General features: G+C 45.9%; 1 protein-coding gene across 2 annotated transcripts in view; it reads right to left on the bottom strand.

Moving 5' to 3' along the window:
* Positions 1–18,841, bottom strand: part of SIDT1 (SID1 transmembrane family member 1) — a 46,740-nt gene extending 27,899 nt beyond the window's left edge. For both annotated transcript variants that reach the window (XM_086464668.1, XM_086464674.1), the window contains exons 1-2: positions 18,647–18,841; positions 661–782 (exon numbers count right to left, since the gene is read on the bottom strand). In XM_086464668.1, coding sequence (XP_086320794.1) covers positions 661–782; positions 18,647–18,841 — 317 coding nt within the window. The remainder of the gene's footprint in view (positions 1–660; positions 783–18,646) is intronic.
* Positions 18,842–19,382: the final 541 nt, after the last annotated feature.

The raw sequence follows: 19,382 nt of genomic DNA, 5'->3' as shown, positions 1-19,382 counted from the left end.
CTAAGGTGCCTGCAAAGTCTCAGTACTTGTAGCCTAGCTAGCGCTGAGGTTGCTGGAGCTACACAGCAGCAGCACTTTCACAAAGATCACACTCCCAAAACAACCACCAGCCCTGAGAACAGACTCAACTTAGGTGTACTTGGGGCGAGAAACAGAGGAGTGCCGTTGTTCCCCAAATACACTGTAAGCCAGCAGTTAGGGTGCTCTTTTGAGACCTTGTTCAAACCCTGCTCCAAACCAGAGACCGAGAACTACTTGCAGGCACCATAAGCAACTGTGGAAATGACAACACTACCATTTGGTAGATTCACTGTCTAGCAACATAGGCAGATCCCCAGCAGACAAGCCTCCCAGTACTCCAAGTACATATTTGAGAAACTAAGAGAGAAGAGCAGGTGGCCAAGTAAGGTTACCTGCCAAATCCTGATCTTCCTATGTTCAGCTGACAGGGAGCAAGCATGCTTTGTTGCGAGGACAGTGGTTCAGGCTTAGCTTGAGGCCTAAAGTTTTGCTAAGTGAGCCAGCCTGAACCACTGTCCCCGCACTTTGCAACCAAGCCGTGCAGTCTACACAAGTAGCAAGATCTAGCACTTGAGGAAGGCTGATGATGGATACTGTTGGCAGACAAGTGTGTAATAAGGAAGAGATTCCAGTACTTACAGGCCTCGAAAAATTAGTGGGACCTGCCATGACAGCACTCCTTTCTGTTGGCGAACTACAAACAGGACAGGGTATTGGAGGTTCTCAGAGCTGCTGTTCACATACACCCGCACTGCATCTACCTGTGGGAAGAGAAAAGAGATTAAATGTGTTAGCTGAAGGCAAAGAACAAGACAGCTCCAAATCTAGGTGAGAGAAGCCTGTCCCCCTTCCTCAGTCTGACCTAGATGCTGGCAACATCCACAGGGATATCAACAGTGTTTGTCACTGGACTGGTTATACAGATCCAGAGGTCATTTACAGAAGTGCCTCCTTGCTGCTGCTCTAATCCGAAATCACACCCCTGTCCCTAGGTCAAAGGTGACTATCAGGCAAGACACAGTGCACAAATGCAGCAGACTCAAGAGGAAGAGTTCAGTAGCTTCCACTTACCCAACTGGGAGGAACCTGAATAACTTGTGTTGTAAAACTAAGCAAACACACATAAAACATAGTGTCAAGGCTACAACCGAGAATTTTCTTGCTTGGGACTCTTATGTACCCAACTCAATCAATGTCACAGGGAAGGCCATGAAGATGACTGAAGACGACATTAATAGTTAAGGATGGAAAAGCAGATTAGCAGCTAGCACCTGGCTCTGCTATAAATGATACTGAGATGACCATAACCCATATATATCCCACCTAACAAAACAGGAATACATGGCTGACTGCCCTCAACCTGGCAAGGAAGGCTACTTGGGTTTGTGAGCAAGGGGTTTAATGCAGCCCACGGCACCAGCAACTAAAATTTCTCCTTACATTATCTGGCCACTAGATTACATCCTACCTCTGCGACCATGATCTGGATGCAAAGGTAGGACAGCTGTAGGGTGGAATGCCCTCAGGTTACTATTTGCTTTAAGAAGCAAGCAAAAGGCAGATTGTCTGCATCAAAGGGAAATGGCACCGCTTCCATTTGAAAATAATATCTCTCCAGAGCTGCATAAATTGCTCAGAAGAGGGTATGAGAATGCAACTCATTAGAAGAGAGAGTACATCTATTAGAGGCCTTTAATTGATGAAAGCATATTAGGTAGATAAGATTTACACATTTTAAGCCCACCACATCTTGAAAGATTAGAATGGACCCTCACTAGATCAGTGAAAGTCTTTTCATAGATATCTCGACATTATATCCTCCAAGAAGAGTAAAGGTAGAAGGGGGGTGCCACCTTCTGAAAAAAACATACAGAGTTAGCAAAGTAGCAGAAAGGCAGCTACCTGAGATGGTACCTTATGCTTACACTGAGGACACCAGGTTCAGAGAAAGGGTTTACATCTGCAATCGCAAGTCTAAAAGAAAATTTCCTATTTATTTTCATTTAGCAATTCAAATCTCATATGGGGATTTAGTTTACTGGAACATCTTTTTTTAAAGGCATAATCATTATCAATTTTCCTGCCATCATCACCATAATATAGAGGCTACAGCCACCAATTAAAAAAAAAAATTAAAAAAGCCTTCAACAAAAAACATAATAAATTTAATTAAAAAACCCTTGAGACAGAAAGGCAAACACTGGAATAATTTTCCATTGCCTTCTAGTTTCTAAACCTTTGTAATACTCTTTTAGCATGCCTTTCGTCTTTTCTTTCTGACCACAAAAACTGCATACTCAATTTTGTTTCCAAGTATATTTCACCATAGGGTGCTAAAACCACATTAAGACAAACACCGTCACAAAGGAAGACACCTGAAGGGTATCACCACAGTAGGTCACCACCACCAGACAGCACTGGAAGGTTACTCTGTGGCTTCCTCAGTCTCTGTGTCCACCCTGCTCAGCTGGAGGAGCCAAGCTGGAACACTTTTATGTAACTGGGGAATGCAGGGACTTGGCTGAACAAGCTGCTGCTTGTTTGTGGGTGTTTGCTGTAGTCACTGTGATGAGGAACAGGGACCCAAATGAAGCGACATTGGAACTGAACAAGAAAACAAAGCTAAGGATCATGAAGACATGATGGTCAAGCCAGAGTCTTGCAAACACACAGAGCCACTCTTCATCCATAGGAAAACCAACTATCGTTGCAGAAAGGACACATTCCAGCTACCTGTCCAGCAGCTTTTTGCCTATGAAACAGTTAGAGCAAGCCCACCTCCACAGGTGAAGTGATTCACACTGACTCTGGTTGGACACACTCTGTCAACCCTCCAGGGCTCAGCCCATCAGCACAGTGCAATGGGGAGCTCACACCAGACTTGCAGCAGAGAGCACTACATACAAGCTAGACGTTGGGAAAGTCTCTTCTGCACTGAATTCACAAATACAGAACATAACCCACTACATCGATTATGCATATGCTGCAGATAGTCAGGTCTACTTCCAATGAATGCAAATGAATTGTACTCATTTAAAGACTTAGAAAGTTGCATCTCTACTTCTTATAAATTCTCAATTTAAGAAGTGTACTGGCTATTTGAGGTATATTCTAACGCTGAGCGGTATAAAAAAAAAAAAAGTACTACTTGTACAGTTTGCCCAGGCTTTGGACACAGAAGTGAAAGCTGCATACATGTGAGTGCCTCTTCCTCCCACCTTGGATCTTCCCTTTCAACAAACTAAGTATTTTCAATATTGATTCTAAGAGGAAAAAACACAAACAGAAACTCACAGTCTGTTTGCAAAAAGTCAGCCAAAAGAAAAAAAAAAAAAAAAAGACTGCTCTGAGGTATCCTACAAAACACAGGAGAGTGCTCTGTCTTTCTGTTATTAAAAAAAAAAAGTATGGCTTTTGATATCTATTAAGATACAGTAAGAATAATTCTGTGATTTAATCTTAAGCCCTTTGGAAATCCCAGCTCTTCCCACTGTTGCATTATAGTGCCTGTGCAGCAAGTCATTTATCTCCAGTGGCATAGTGTATTTTCCAGCTTTATTAGTTTCGCGTGCTGCTTGGCTTACACAAGTAAGAATACACACTACCTGCATTGTACAGTGTATTATTTGGGAGCCATGGCCATGTAATCAAGTACTGTTTCATAAGCACTGCCAACACAAGGCTGAAGGACTACTTTTAATACCAGTATTTCATAGTCCAAGACATTCATTAGACATTTTACGTAATCTTAAATGTCAGTTGGGCCAGTTTGTGAAATTCCTAGATTTTAACATGAAGAGGGGAATACCACACCAAGACCACATCCCTGAACACTTCCACATATGATGATGCAAGGAAGTGTTTTCTTAATATTCACAAAACAAAGCAGAGCCCTCAATCCTGTCCAAAAAGGGAGGATTTGTGCAAGGTACTGAGGTCTGCCATCGCATCCTTCCTCCCAAAGGAGCTTCATAAGACCCTTGGCTGCCTCGCAGAGCTCTGCATCAGATGTAGGGAATGTGCTCTGCTTCACAAATGAGCGAAGTATTGCATGGGCAGACAAGAATGACCACCGCCTACCCCTTTCACATAGCTCATAGCCAAACAGAAAGATGAGAGAAGAGCCCTCACCTACTCCAGGAGTACACAACAGTAGGGTCTGGAGCCTTATGGAGATGTAATCCCAAGCATGCCTTTGGGTGAACAAGATCACCCAGCCAGCAAGGCTGCTCATGGGGACAGCAGCTGGGAGCTTGTGGCTGGAATTAGGCTGCCTTACAGATGTACCATGCTGCAAATGCTGCAGCTCTATTAACTTGACTTCCTTCCCCACTAAACCAGACTGGAGAAGGGGAACAGGGCAACAATGGAAAGATTTACTCCCAGGCTCCACCTCACACTCTGTAAATCCCAACAGAGGACAAACCTTCGTAACCGTGCTATGTCTCCACCTCAGCCTTGACTCCTATGTTGCATTCTGCCAATGTGGCCCAGAACCTGGGAGCAGCAAGTACCTGCACAGCGTCGCTCACTGCTGGACAAGGCAGGCCCTTAACAAAGGGGACATGCAAGTCTTGGAGTCTATTTCCCTTGGGAGCCTCTATTAAGAATCCAATTTGAAATGGCAATTCCTGACCTTGAAGGAGACAGTAAGGGTAACCTCTCAGTGCCTAACAGGACACAAGCATCCCATCCTCACCTTTTGTAACCCTACCATATCTTGCTCAGGGCAAAGTTACTTAGGGTTCAGTCAGCTTCTGGACATCTCCGCAGATGGAGACTCCACAACCTCTCAGGCAACCTATTCCAGGCTTTGACTGTCCTCACAGTTAGAAAAGAAAAAATAATTTTAAAAAGCATGTTTAGATGGAATTTCTAGTGTTTCAGGTTGTGCCTATTATCTCTTGTGCTGTCACTGTTGTCCTGGCACCCACCGAGAAGAACCCACCTCTCGCTTCTTCATTCCCTCCCCTCAGGTATTTACACACATTGATGAGACCCCTCTGAGCCTTCTCTGCTGCAGGCTGAACAGCCCAACCCTCACAGCCTCTCCTCATGGCAGAGATGCTCCAGCCCCTTCATCATCTTTATGGCTCTGCACTGGACTAGCTCCAGTAAATCCATACCTTTCTCATACTGGGGAGACCAGAACAGCAGTCCGGGTGTGAAAGCTTTGCAGCCTTGTAACTGCCCAAGGCAAATCTGTAGAACATTACTCCCCTCTCTTTTACAAGACAAAGCCACCTCTGTAAGAATTTCCTGGACAAACCCAAGGTTTAAACTTCTCATAGTGTGACTCATTTGTGCTCCATTCACACACATTTTTACCCTGACACCCTCCCAGTAGCCTTAATGTCCGTTGCTGAATCTAGCCAAAAAATTCAGCATTTTTGTCTCCTGTGAAAGGAAAGCTAATTAAGACCATGGCTGCAGGTGCAGTAACACAGCTGATAAATTTTGCAAGCTGGACCTAGTCAAGGCTCTACTCAGCACAGGCCTCCTGCTTCCCACTGCCACTCCAGTTTTTGCTCCCAAGGTGGCTGGAATGTCCCTGAGCAAGAGCTACAGACCTTACGAGCACAGGGTTACAAATTGCCTCCTCTTTGCTGACAACACTGGTACTCTCTTCTCTCTCCTCAACCTACAAGTGAATGCACTGAGCATATCTTTGAGATCTCAAGCCTCTTCCAGATTAGATGCTATACCAGTCTGAGCAGTCAAGTTTCCTTTAAGGAAGCAGGGGGTGGACAAAAAGAAAGAGAGGCCTGCCTATGAATCCAAGGCTATCAGATGTTTAACTAACAATAAGCAATGCCAAGATTAATTCATTCTGTTAAAGACTGATCATCTATTTTCAGGCAGCCTTGCTATTGTGCCACTCCAGACGCCTGCAGGGACTGCTCAGGTAACCAAAGACTTCTGTGAGTTTTATCTTCCCGCATAGAGTTAATACACAACTATTGAAAGGCCTCTTTATTTTGCAGTGACATGCTGTATGCCCACAGCAGTAATCATCTCCATGTTTCAGATGCTGAGAATCAATTGTGCAAAAAGAGGCAGAGGGGTGGAAGCAACGTGTTTGGAGCTTAACTGGGTACAAACAGTGACTGAGACATTCAAAGCCTGAGATCTGCTCCCTGTACAGTTTCTACTGCATGCCTCTCAGAAATACCAGATTAAGAGGGACAGTGTCATAAAACCTGCAGCTCACAGTACACAACTCTGTCACCCTCCTGCTGCAGTACTGAATGGCCAAGAAGCTGCCTCATTTCCAAGTACTTGGGGTGCATTCCACACACCTCCCCACTAAGTCACTTCCCTCTCTTTCCAGCAGTTGCCCAACAATGCTTATGCTCCCCAGATGACAGATCTGGACAGCACTCAAGCATTCCACTCTCCTCCTCTTTGATGCTCCACTGATATCTCACCTGGAGACCCTAACCTGTTTTTCAAATCCTGGTCGTCCTCAAAACTTGTCTTTGCAAACAGACCTCAAAGCAACTTTGTTCATGCAATTACATGAATTCTGATCCCCAGGTTACTATAAAATTAGTGGAACTGACCTCCCCAAGATGATACCTCCATCTAGCTTGATCTTTGATTCTGATGACCAAAGCTCACGGCAAGAGAAGTCTTGGAGGATATTAAGTGCATGGCTTACCTGTGCCTCTTGCACCACTATGCCAGAGAAGGCCTGCAGCATTTACCTGACGGTATCAGAGCAACAGCTGCTGCAGAGCAAACGTTCAGGACTAAGATTTCTGCTCCACATCTAGGCCAGTATCAGGAGACAAATCCTGCAGCTCACAGCCTACTATAAGAAAGGATTTATTGCTGCCCCTGTGGCACCTCTTCACCACAAGGGCAAAGGTACAAGCCACTTACATGTTTGGTGCCCACCATGGTATAAGGCTCAACCATACAGTACCTCTCAAAAGGACGTTGCTGTAAATCACAGAATCCCAGGTTGAGGTTGGAAGGGACCTCTAGAGATCACCTAGTCCAACACCACTGCTCAAGCAGGGTCAGCTAGAGCCAGTTGCCCAGTTGGGTCTTGGGTATCTCCATGGATGGAGACTCCACAACCTCTCTGGGAGACCTGTTATAGTGTTTGGTGACCCTCAGTTAAAAAAAAAAAAAAATCCCATCTATCCTATAGAAGGGCAAGGGAAGGGAGACAAGAGCCTTGGTGATTAGTGCTTTCACAGGGAGAAGCCTGAGAGGGTGGAGAAGGTCCTTTCCCTCTGCTGTGATCCAGCAGTTAGGCACCTCGTTTGGTTTCCCTTCCTTCACAAAACTAAGCTGACTGTACACCATCAACAACATTTATTCAGCTTTGCTGCCATTTCCATTACCTTATAATATTGCTAGTGTTATACTAGTAAGAAATAGTATTATCAGGAGGAGGGACACAAGATTCTCACGGCTCATTATTCTTTAAAATCTAAGCACTGACTCTTATTTCTTACCGACATGAAAACTGGTATACGCTATATTACCAACATACATGCCTTCTCTCCACCTTTCCTGTGTTCAGTGCTCTGTATTTGCTCTCTGTAATAGCTTGTTAGAGCTCCTTTCAGGTGCCTTGAGCTCTTTTAGTTTGGTAATATCTGGGGCAACATCCAGCTGCATGAAGGCAGGACCACCTCTGGCCTAAGTATGGGCTCACAGGTACAGTCCCATCACACTTCTTTCATCCCTCTCACCTTTCTCTCTACACTCTCCACAGGCAAAGCTGCTTCCCAGGCCACATTCAAATAGGGCGCTTCAGACAGAGAGGAACATCCGAAAGTCAGAAGTAACATTTACAGAGCAGCTTATTAAGAAGATGCCAATGTACTTCAAATTTTACCTCAATACATTAACAACTCATTTGCAATTACTTTCTCTGCTTGTCCTACATTTTCACATAGCCCAGACCAATCAGGAGCATCACACCACCTAACCCCACCAAAATATTTATAATAAAACCGAGGGAAAAAAAAAAACCAGAGCAATTAAGAAGTTGGACAGATGGCAATTGAGGTTCCGGTCCATCTAGTTATTTACCCTGCCACCATCACCACAGTAACATGGGGCCTCTCAAGGGCAGATCCTGCACTTCCAGTGGAGGGATCAGATCCCAGCCTCAGGATGCAGCTCCACTTTCCCCATCACAGGCATCAGGGATACAGCAGCAGCACAAAGCTTGAGTTGATGGGCCTTTGCCTGACACAATAGCTATTCCTTCAAAACATGGCAATCAGACAGGTGGTATTTGCCTGTGGGCCAAGCCTGCTCAAGAAGTTCCCAACCAGTGGTCCCTCCAGATTCTCCTCCCCACTTGCAAATGAGCTTGGGGATATCAGAGCAAAAAAGTTCAGGAGAATCTAGGCACAATTATGAGGAAGCTTGGGACAGTGAAGAAAGGATTAACAGTTAACTGCAAGCGGGGCTTCTCTCATTTGCTCTCAATCACTGATTTTGTGCTACAGAGTGGAAGGAACCCTGATTAGCGTGTTGGAGAAAGACATTTTGCCTGGCAGGGTGAACTGTCTAGCAGAAGCATCACAAGGGACAGGGATAGCAACGCAGCACCTGTGAACTGATCTGTGTGCTTTTGCAAGCTTTTACAAATTAATCTACCTTAAATTTTTAATCCATGTTTTGCTTCTAGATTCTGTTGTCTTTATATACACAATAAACACATTTTCATGCAACAGTTTTAATTAATTCATCACTGAACCAGTGCTAGTAGTAGCATCTTTCTCTTTGAAAGTCAGCATTTGGCATTTCCCTCAAGGGCATCATCTCCAGCAAAATATTTTTAGAAGAGTGGAAAAAAAGCAGGAGGTAAAGGAAAAAAAAAGGTGATTTATTTAGTTCAAACATGATTCTCCCTCCACACCTTTCCAAAGGTTATTTCACTTCAATATCAAGCAGTTCTGACACATAACTCTTCCCTGCTACAGAACCACTGCTCCCATCACATACACCCCTCCCTCCCAACACAGAAATAAAATCCTATGTTGCATGTAGAGACAGGAGGAACTCCAGCTAAGAAGCACAGCATTTGTTTAAAATAATAATAATCTCAGCACTAGAACAAAAGACAATGAGCCTCTTCTGCATCCACCCCTACTCACTTAACATTGGTGAAATGAGGAGGAAGTTTTGCCTGGGCAGTAAGAGGGTCAACCAGGCTGCCATCACTCCTGCAATGCCACCACTGCTGAGGTACTTCACTTGGGAGCAGACCATTTCCAGCACCACAGAAAACCAGTTGTACCTCTCCCTTCCCCTTCCCTGTACACACATAAGGAGGCTGTCTACATTGGTACTATAACATGTGCTAGATTTCATCTATATCTCCCAAGCTGAAATCCTTGCCTCCTGCACATATCTGTGGTTAGGTTTGAAGTGGGACAGTCCAGACTTGATCATAGGAAACAACCTTGTGCACAAAACACTCCTCCTTCGACAGCCAGGCCTTTCACAAACATTTGTCGGTAATAACCACACTGCTGCCCTTTGTGCTGCAGGGCTGAGGCAGGGTCAGGACAGCTTCAGAAACTTCTGCTTGTTACATTCCTTCCCATTGCTAAGCCTCTGCCATGTGCATCTCTATTCACCAGCCAAGCTCATGACAGTTTTGTTTCTCAGATGACTGACCTTGAGCTTTTTTCTGTATTTCAAGGTGGACAGAGCAGTTAGCTGAATAAAGAGAGAGCTCTCAGCACTGTATAAAAGCGTGTTAGACCAGGAAAGACAAATATTTGTACTTCAGTTCTATCACCACCCTGGAGATAGGGGGAAGGAAAAAAAAAAAAAAAAAGAAAGAAATTAAAAAGTGCATCTGAATTCCATTCTCTAGATGGGAACAGGCAGAAGGAGCCAGTCTCAAATTCACACAGCTGAACAGGACCAACATGGCTGTAAACATTAAGCAAAATAAACTGGGCTCTTGTTGACACAAAAGAGTCCTTGGACTGATTATTAAGTCTGCATTTCCCACAGAGATTACACATCAGCTTAAGACTGTGAGGATGCAAGTGTAAGGGCAGGCAGGAGGTTGTGACAACAGTTTCTGCTGCAAGCAAAGGCTTTCAAGTTTTACTGTGGATTCCTTTCCACCACCTCATGCTAAGCTAAACCTTCGAATCGCACCAGGGCTTCACCACGTTCTCCACCGCACCCACACGCAAGCTGCTCCTTGCAAGACTGTTGGGGATTATCAGTCCACGTTGCAACAGCACTTGGTCGTGGGCCTGACAAGGCATCAAGCCAAGCCAGTGGGCAGGGAACACATCCGACAAGCAAACACACAGGGTGCTAGTTACAATGGAAGGTCTCCACGCAAGATACGTCTACAAAAGCTACTGAATTGCTGCTGTCGCATGAGAAAGAGGTGCTTTGTTTTTATATAAACCCTGAAATTAAGTGAAGTAGGATTCAGCCAGATGGGCTAGAGCAATTGAGGCAGTGAATGAAGCACATACCTGTCAGCACCAAACTCAGCTTCTCTTCCTACTGACAATACAAGGGGAAGCTGAGACCCTTGAAGGAAAACAGTTATGAGAGAGTGACATGCATTACAGAACCTCTTTCCTGCCCTCTTATTAGATATGAGCACCACTCCTGTCTGAAAACAAAACAAGTGGAGCTCAGAGGAGTATTCTCTTTCAGCCCTTCTCTGCCTGACTTTGTGCCCTAACGTCAATAAGTCTTCGTTGCCAAACACAGGCTGTCAAATAATGTTGGCCTAGAGTTTTCTTCCAGGAGTATTAAATATCCAAAGCAGCATAAACTAAGCGACAGACTCTGGGTATGCAAGCACAGCCTCATCACATTAGTATAATTGTTCCAGGATTAATATTTTTCATTTAAAAGTTCCACTTTGTGCAAATATGCTGTGTGGATTTACTGTCTGCCACGGACGTTCCCATGAGTTCACTTGTTTGCAACAGCATCTGTGCAGCATAAATAGAAGTAAGACAAATACGAAGCATGTTAATATTTATCTTTTTCTTTTTTTGAAATTTTGTCCTCTAACCAATGTCACTAGGGAGTCTCCAGGACAGCCAGAAAGGAAAAACTAGGAGTTTCCATGCTGGATGAAGTAGGTACCTGTTTCTGACCACCCTCAGACTTGAGGAAGATGTTAAAAATAAACAAATGAATCCTTTTTTTGAACAGCCAGCTAAGGAACAAACTACTCTTTAATAACTAGCATCTTCCTAACCCACAGCAGCTGGAACTCTGGGCTAGGGCAACCCTTGAAACAAAAGGGTTTATAACCTTTCCAAATTTTCCGCCACCCCAAGCTCACGGCAATAACTCCAGGGATTACTGTCAACAGAAATATCTCATTCTTTCTTGGCTCCCAAGTTCTTTGCCTTAGTGACACTTGGGATGTGGATTGAATTACGTATCCTACATGTTGTCTTCATTTCTTTTTTTTTCTTTTAAAACCATTGTTCATATGTTGTAAACCACACTGAAGTAGGTATTTCTATGCCCAAAGAAAAACATCAGCATAAAGAAAGAAAGGAAGGCTGTTTCTGAAATCCTCTGTGTTTCTCTAGGCATACACAGCAGGAGATAATGTTTGCTTATGCAAACATACTAAACTATATTCTCAAACCGAGCAGATGGCACACCCTTGCAATACAGCTATTACAGACTGCACTTTCATTCCCTATATACCCCCTGAAACGGCAGATGAGATCTGTATAGGGAAAGCATACCTTCCTACCCAACAACTTCTGCAGAAGTTATTTAAGGACATTTCAGCCTCCACTTACAATGCAAATGTTTGTATTATAAATTGCTGCACTGTTCTTGGAAAGAGTTCAAACTGAGGAGAGACATTTTGATGAAGTTACTCTTATTCAGAAAATTTTTCCTGTTTTATCTGAACATTTTGGGGGTGGGGAGGGAGTGGCAGGGGGAATAACAAAACCTGATTAGCTTTGATTTTAAACAACAGGACAGCCCAACAAGAAGGGAGTGATTTTAAGATATAGAACAACATCCAAATTCAAGAGATGCTTTAGTTCAGTGACAAGTTATTTGGCTTGAACACATTAGCCTACATATTAGAAACAAAATCAAAATTCTTGCCACCAGCAAAGTCACTATCTAAAGGTCTGCGGGCCACCCTGCAAGAAACCAGAACAGACCTCTCAGGCTTTTTTCCTAAAGCCTGCAAACTGATAGCCTCCTTCAACATGTACTCTCTTTTGCCCCTCTAGGTAAGAAAACCCACAAACAACAAAACCCTAGAAAGCCAAAGAATAATTTCAGTCTGAAGGGATCTCAGATTGGCACATGATCCCATCCCCAGCTTAAAGCAAAGCTGCCTCCCACACTATTCTTTTGCTTAGGATATCCCATTTTTGCCACAGCCAAAGTTTCAAGACTATTTTCTTCTGCAGAACGCAACAGTCAGGCTCATGTTTTCAGCAGATCCCCATGCCTTTCTCTCACAGTTCACTTTTGCTTTCTCCTGTAAGCAAGAGCTTTTCAGAGGACAGGGCGAGGAGTGGCCAAGAGACCCCACTGAGCAGCAGCGAGAACATTTCAAGTGCTGTGTGCTCTACACTGCCTATGCTGTCACCTCCTAGGGTTGGCTGTTTTCTTTAAAAAAGATAAATTATACATACAACAGTTATTCCAAAGGGATTCTGTTGAACCTTGCTTGGCTTCAGACATCATATAAAAGAACTTGCTTTGATTTTTCTGGATTTGACATTGTGCCTACATTTCTGCCTCATAAGGAATTTAATACTAGGCTCCAGAAATGGTGTGCTCAGACCCTTCCAGTGTCGTGTGGTGAACAGACTAGAGCCAGCAACCAAAACGCAACAGTGTTCAGGCCCTGGAGATCCTGCAATAACAAAAGCTCTACTGACCTTAGGAGATCTTCTCGTTCAAACATTTGTAGTCTTCCCAATTTATTTGTTTTTTACCTGCATCTTTGTAGCTAAAGTGGTGAGCTTCTACTCAGCATTAAGGAAAAACGGAACCTAACCTGTTCCCCCCATTATAGCTCAGGTTCAGCCACCTCCAAACAGAAGACTAAAGTTTTATTGCACACCTGGTGTAGCTGTGGGTTGAAACTTGGTCTGGAGCCAAGAATAACATTATGGAGAAGAAGTGCAGGAGAGCAACGGAATGCTTTGAGGTAGTTTAGTTTCAGCCTGAAAAGCCCTACACATAAAGCCCAAAAGCAGCTCAGAAGCAAGAGGTGCAAAAATTGCTTCTACAGTTGTTATGACAGACATGGGTGCTGCTGGAGTGGGACCTCCATTTGCACATGAAACAGCAGAGAACAGTAAACAGATTTGACCACTGACACTTATTAAACCAGGTTGCCCTGTGTAGCACATCAAGGCATTTCCCTGCAGCTATGACAGATGGCTTCAGTCTGAGCAAGTGACTCATCACACAATCCCAGAGGAAGGTATGGGTGAATTCCAGTTCTGGCTCTTTGCTAGAGCAAAGCAAGTGCCACTGCCATCCACACCTAGGATATAAAAGACCCATTCCCTAGGGGTCAGAGGAACCCAAATACATCATGCTCTTTGGGCTGGAAAAGGCACTTGGTGTCTACTAGAGCTCAAAGTTCAAGGCATCTACTTGAAAGACTTCTGTTATTCTTGCTAGTGTTGATTCCCCTCTTCCCTCAGGTCAGTCAACTTTTTCCCCATTTGCAACCATGAAAGAAGGAAGAGTTACGACGTTTTCAACCCTCCATGTTGGCACACAGCCTCTCTCACTCATTAACTGAGGGTAATTTTTTACTCATTACCTCTCAGATAGACTCCACTTAGGAAATGGTCACTCCAGGGCTACACATGCTTACATGGCACAACTAAGCTGCGGTTTCTCTGCTGAGTAATCTACTGCCAATCACAGCTTACAGTAAGGCTAGGCCATATGGGAACTGAGACTAGGCCTCTGTTCCTAGTCCTGGCAAGGGAGGAGGAGGAGGAAAATATCACCCACTCTTTCTCCTAAAATAGGTGCAGCCCACTTCTCAGCTTTTGAGCTCATCATGTAGGTGCAGCCCACTGCTCAGCTTTTGGGCTCATTGCAACCACGATGCACTGCATGAATGTCTTCAGAGCTGTGTCTGGATTGCAGCAGCTTTGCCTACAAATGAAAAGTTGGAAAGTTTTTCTCCTGAGAGATACTTGGTTTTCTAAATATAGTCCAGGTATCTCCCAAATCATGCATTCAGCTGACCTGAGCTCTGATTAGGAAGAACTTCCGTTGTCTCCAACAGTCATCTTCCTCATGATACTCTCTTGCACCACAGGAAATATCCACGTGCACAATATTAGTGGCATTTATGTTTTCAGCAAATTAACCATTAGCAACTGCCGGAGCTTATAGTGGTAGAAAGAGTCATTCACTTTAAATTCCCTCAGTACTCCCACACCCACACTTTTTTTTTCTTTTCGGAAGCCCGTGTATTGTTGCAATCACGGAACTAAGCAGGTTCTCTCACTTGTTATGTAAAGCCTCCGGTCAATGGTAAATCCAGCAGAAACATTTTACAACTCTTGTCAGTCTTCTGGGCAGGAACACACTGTATAAGCCGCTCCAGCAAATCAGTTGTCCTTCCTTCCTTCCTCCCTCCAAAGTAGGGACATGTTGAATATGTGGAATTGGAGATGCTCATGAGTGTGTTCATTTTTTTCCCCATCCTGGATGTCTCCAGTTTGAACAATCATAAAAGAAGATAATCCTGTTTGCCCAACTAATTGTTCACCAGACTTCTAATAATGCACATCTGCTTTGCCATTACAGCATGGGTGCATAGTGAGAGGCACAACAGCTGTTTTTATTATTGTATTTCTTACACTCACAGTTAAACATTAAACAAACAGCTGTGCAGAGGGGAAAATTTCAAAGTGCAACTAGGAGGAGGAAAAGGGAACTAGAAAAGCAGCAAGACTCTAGAAGACCCTTGCAGCAGAGGTGGCTATGCTTCTCCTCAGCACAGGTTTGCTTTTACAGCTCCACCTCAGAAATTAAGGCCTAAATCCTAGTTGCAAGTACAAAAGAGCTTGACAGCCCTCCTGCCTCAAGACACAAGGTGAAGTATTTCTGCACAGCACATAGGAGGGTTTTTTAGCCCTCCACACACAGAGAGAAGAGACATGGCAATATATACATGCGTAAGCGTTTCAACTAGGTGACTTGGTCAGCATATAAGTACCCTTATTTACATTTTACACACCCAGGAGCTGCACAGAAGAAAAGTCACTTGCCTGTCTCAAAGCAGCTCTCTCCAGAGCCCCGTGTTGTACTTTGTTCACAAGCAGATGTATACAAGGTGAAGAATCTCATAGGACTTGCTTTTCTCCTTCCCTCATGCATGCATACCTGTATCCCAAGGAGTAAGGAAGGTTATGTGGATGAACATCCTCCAAGATCAGGTGAGCACAACACTTTTCAGAAAGTGGTAAGTCTCTAAAGCACCAAACAGGAGTAACGATCTTGTTCCCTCCTTTCTCTCATCCATCATTCAAGCATTGCTCTATTCAGCTGCCTTTTCAGATGTGCCCGGCAGCCATAGTGTGTGAGCAAACAGAACATTTACAGAGGACTGATGGGTCACAAGCCAGCCCTCACACCTTGCCCTTGGCTCCAAGTTGTCTCCCTCATGAGACAGCGCAGCAGAGAGGGCCAAACAGGAGAATTCACAGCATCAGCAAAACAAATCCCTGCTTCAGAGCCAGACCAATCCAGATCTGGCTTTGCTTTAGAGGGAAAGCAATTAAACTCACCCACTGCAGCGCTTCCACACAGAAAATACTCCTTTTATTCAATTAAATTTCCTGTAACTAAGCTTAATGGTCCATGTGGTATCTGCCTCAAGGTATCTGAGGCTTCTGGCTGACCTACCATCAGCACTGAGACAGAAGGAGATTGAAAAGACCAGGAAGAGCAGAGAGCTCACAAGCGGCAGGCAACTGGCAAACACTGACTAACAGTCTACTCACTAAGAGTTTGACGTTAAAGATTGCAGTGAAAGGCAAGGACCAGTACATTCAGTTTTTGCAGGACTTGCGTTCCTTCAGAAGATCCAACAACTACCCAGAGGACAGCATGCCACCAAGTACATTCACAACTCTTGCACAAGAAAAAACTGCCGACAAGAGCACAGTCCCTGATTAAAGTCACGATTTCCAGTACCAAGCTTCCAAAACTTGAGCAACCCTGATCAACAGGGAGGTACAGAACCACCAGAATAGATCAACCTCTGCTTCTGACCAGGCTGGCAAGAGAAGACCTAGACATGTTTGCCTGTCATCAGTTCATGGCTGCAGCTGGGGAGAGGGCTGCATACACCCACGGCCAATTATCCCAATTAAGCCAGACACCTTCTTGCAGGCTTCACCTGGATCAGCTGTAGGGCTTCTCAGTGAGGAATCATAAGAACGGTTTGAGTTAGAAGGGACCTTTAAGTTCATCTAGTTCAAACACCCTGCCACAGGCAGGGGAACATCTTCACTAGATCAGGTTGCTCAAAGCCTCATCCAACCTGACTCTGAACACTCCCAATGATGGGGCATCCACAACTTCTCTGGGCAACCTGTTCCAGCATCTCACCGCCCTCATCATAAAAAATAATTTCTTCCTTATGTTGAACCCAAATCTACTCTCTTCCAGTTTAAAACTCTTGTCCATTGTCCTGTCACTATAGACCATTGTAAAAAGTCTCCTTTCTTATAAGCTCCCTTTATACATCGAAAGGCCACAATAAGATCTCCCTGAAGCTTTCTCTTCTCTGGGACCTTCTCTATCCTCAGTACCTGTTCTAGGCATCCCTCACCAGAAAGCCTCCTAGGACAGTCCATCTTTAAGTGGTTTTCCTCTTTCAAATTATTTTTCATAGCAGGAGCTTGTTGCATGGCCCTCTTTAAGCACATTCACAGCAGTGTTTGGAAGGTCCTGCATGAAAAAATATTAAGCCTCAAACATGAAGTTTCCCTTCTTAGATATGCTCTTGACCAGGCCAGTATCTCTGCAGAGATTTCATGTTCCAGCATACAGGAACATGGAAGTTAGTCCACTAAAGTTTCCCCTTAAATGCAGTGGTTGTCTGGACTAGGTGGCTTTTCACAGTCATAGGAATAGCCTAATGTCTGAAAGTAGCCATCGAGCAGAAGATGCATTCAGATACCAGCAAACACCACAGAGAAGTTGTGTCCTCCCTCCCTGTCTCCTTCCACTCCACTGTCACCCTAGTTCTCCAGAAGATAAGACTTATTTGTGGAAGGTGTCAATCAAAACACACCATTTTGAAGTCCATATTAAATTGAATGAACTAGATTAATTTTAACTGAAGTCAGTACTCACGGCATCTTTGCCAACAAGCCCCAGACAACATTTGGTCTGCCATCAGGCCCTCATCTTAATATCCAATACCTGTAACACCTGAAGAAGCCTAACTTACATCACCACCAGCTTCTACAAGGTGGCTCATGCCCAAAGTGTGCTTTTCACCTCCTGGGTTCAGTGGTGACACCCAACAGTTAAGTAATGCTGGACTCAGTTGCATCATAACCCTGACACACAACTCCTGTCCCATAAATACTGGGTGTATTTTATTATACAGTACCACACATAATAGAAGAAAGACAAGTCTTTGAATGTCTGGATCTTTTGGAATTTCACAGTAAAGCAAAGCAAGGGATGATTAACACCACCTCTCCCTCCTTCCCCATGCCTTTTATCATGCTCTCTACCAACTCCCTTCATATTGAAGCATTAGAAATACAGTGTGGAAAAAGCAATGTTTTCCATTTTATCTTGTCCTGTGCCATCAAGGACAGGAGGGAAGATTCATTTGCCTGCTTCACCATCTTTTGGTACATCAGACCATCTTACCCAGCAATTAATGCCGAATCCAAACAACGGGGGCAGAGTTTCCAAGGTACCACTTAGCTACTAGAGATAAACACGACATTAAAAAAGGGGGAGGGGGGAAACCCACAACAGCTAGGCATACGTAAATGACAGGTTTTCTTCCCCCGTCAAACAGCCATGGCTTTAGCAGTGCTGCCCTACAGCCTCCCCACATCACACCTCACCTGTGCAGCCCTGTCTCACCTCCCGGGCTCTCAGGGGAGAGCACCCTGATCCTACAGAATAGCTCAAGTGTCAAAAATGGTATTTAAAAAGGCTTAAATGCACACACATGCACTTTTTTTTTTTTTTTTTTAGGTAGTAGTATTAGCCTCACAATTCCCCTCTAGACTTTAAACCCATTTTGCTGCTAGAAGCGCTGGTTACCAAACCCCCGCCCGGGTGGTGCACCAAACCGCCTGCCCGCACCGTGCCCTCTGGGACGCCGCCGCCCCCTCGCCCCGCAGTGCCCTGGACGTGCCGGGGAACCCCGCGGGTGCCCCGCGGCTCCCGGCCCCCGCGGCGGCGGCGGGAGGATGCAGGCAGGAGCGCGGGCGCGGAGGCAGAGCCCGGCCCGCTCCCGCACGGCGGCAGAGCCGCAGCGGCGCCGGCCCCCCCCTTCTCTCCCCGGCCACACCGGAGGGAGGGCGGGCGGGCAAAAGGGGCACGGCGCATCTCCCCGCCGCGGGGAAGCCGGCGCTCCGAGGGACGCTCCTACCTGCCCGGGCTCGCTGCTGTAGGCGAAGGCGTAGAGCCGCTCCGCGCTGATGTTCACGGTGCCCCGGTAGACGCGGCCGAAGGCGCCGGGTGCGGGGCTACCCCCGGGGCCGTCCCCCGCCGCCGCTGCCGCCGCCGCCGCCCAAAGCAGGGCGCAGAGCAGAGCAGCGGTGGCCGGGGCCGCCCCGCCGGCCATGGGCTCGTCCCTGCCGCTGCCGGCCGGCCGGCCGCCCGGTGCGGCGCCCGGACTGTCTCTTCCCGGCAGGGCGAGCGCTGAGGCGCTCTATTTGCAATTTAAATAAATAGCTCGGCGACACGCACCGGCGCCGGGGGAGGCGGGCAGGCAGCCTCGGACACCCCCGCCCCTCGCTCGGGGGTCGCCGAGCAACTTTCCCCAGGGAAGGACCCTCCGCCGGCCGGCGGGGAGGGGAGGGGAGGGGAGGGGAGTGGTAGGGAGGCCGGCGGGCTGGCCGGACCCGGGGAGGAGGTTCTCCTCCCTGTGCCCGGCCCCAAATTCTGAGCCGGCCTTGGCAGCCGGTTGTCAGGGAGCTTTTCCCCTTGGGGAGCTGTGCTGTGAGCTTAGGGGCACGCCGGCATCATCAGGGACGTGGGGACGGCGTCTGCAGGGCTTCAACACCCCCGGCCCGCCGAGTCAGGGGCGTCTGCTAGCTTGCACCTGCGATGCATCTTGCATCGCGCCATCCCCAACCTTTATCTTTGGCTGCTTGTAACTTTGG

Source organism: Leptosomus discolor, chromosome 1 (genome assembly GCF_034619465.1).
Source record: "Leptosomus discolor isolate bLepDis1 chromosome 1, bLepDis1.hap2, whole genome shotgun sequence".
In the NCBI taxonomy this organism is placed as follows: domain Eukaryota; kingdom Metazoa; phylum Chordata; class Aves; order Leptosomiformes; family Leptosomidae; genus Leptosomus; species Leptosomus discolor.
This window is presented reverse-complemented; position numbering and strand designations above follow the sequence as displayed.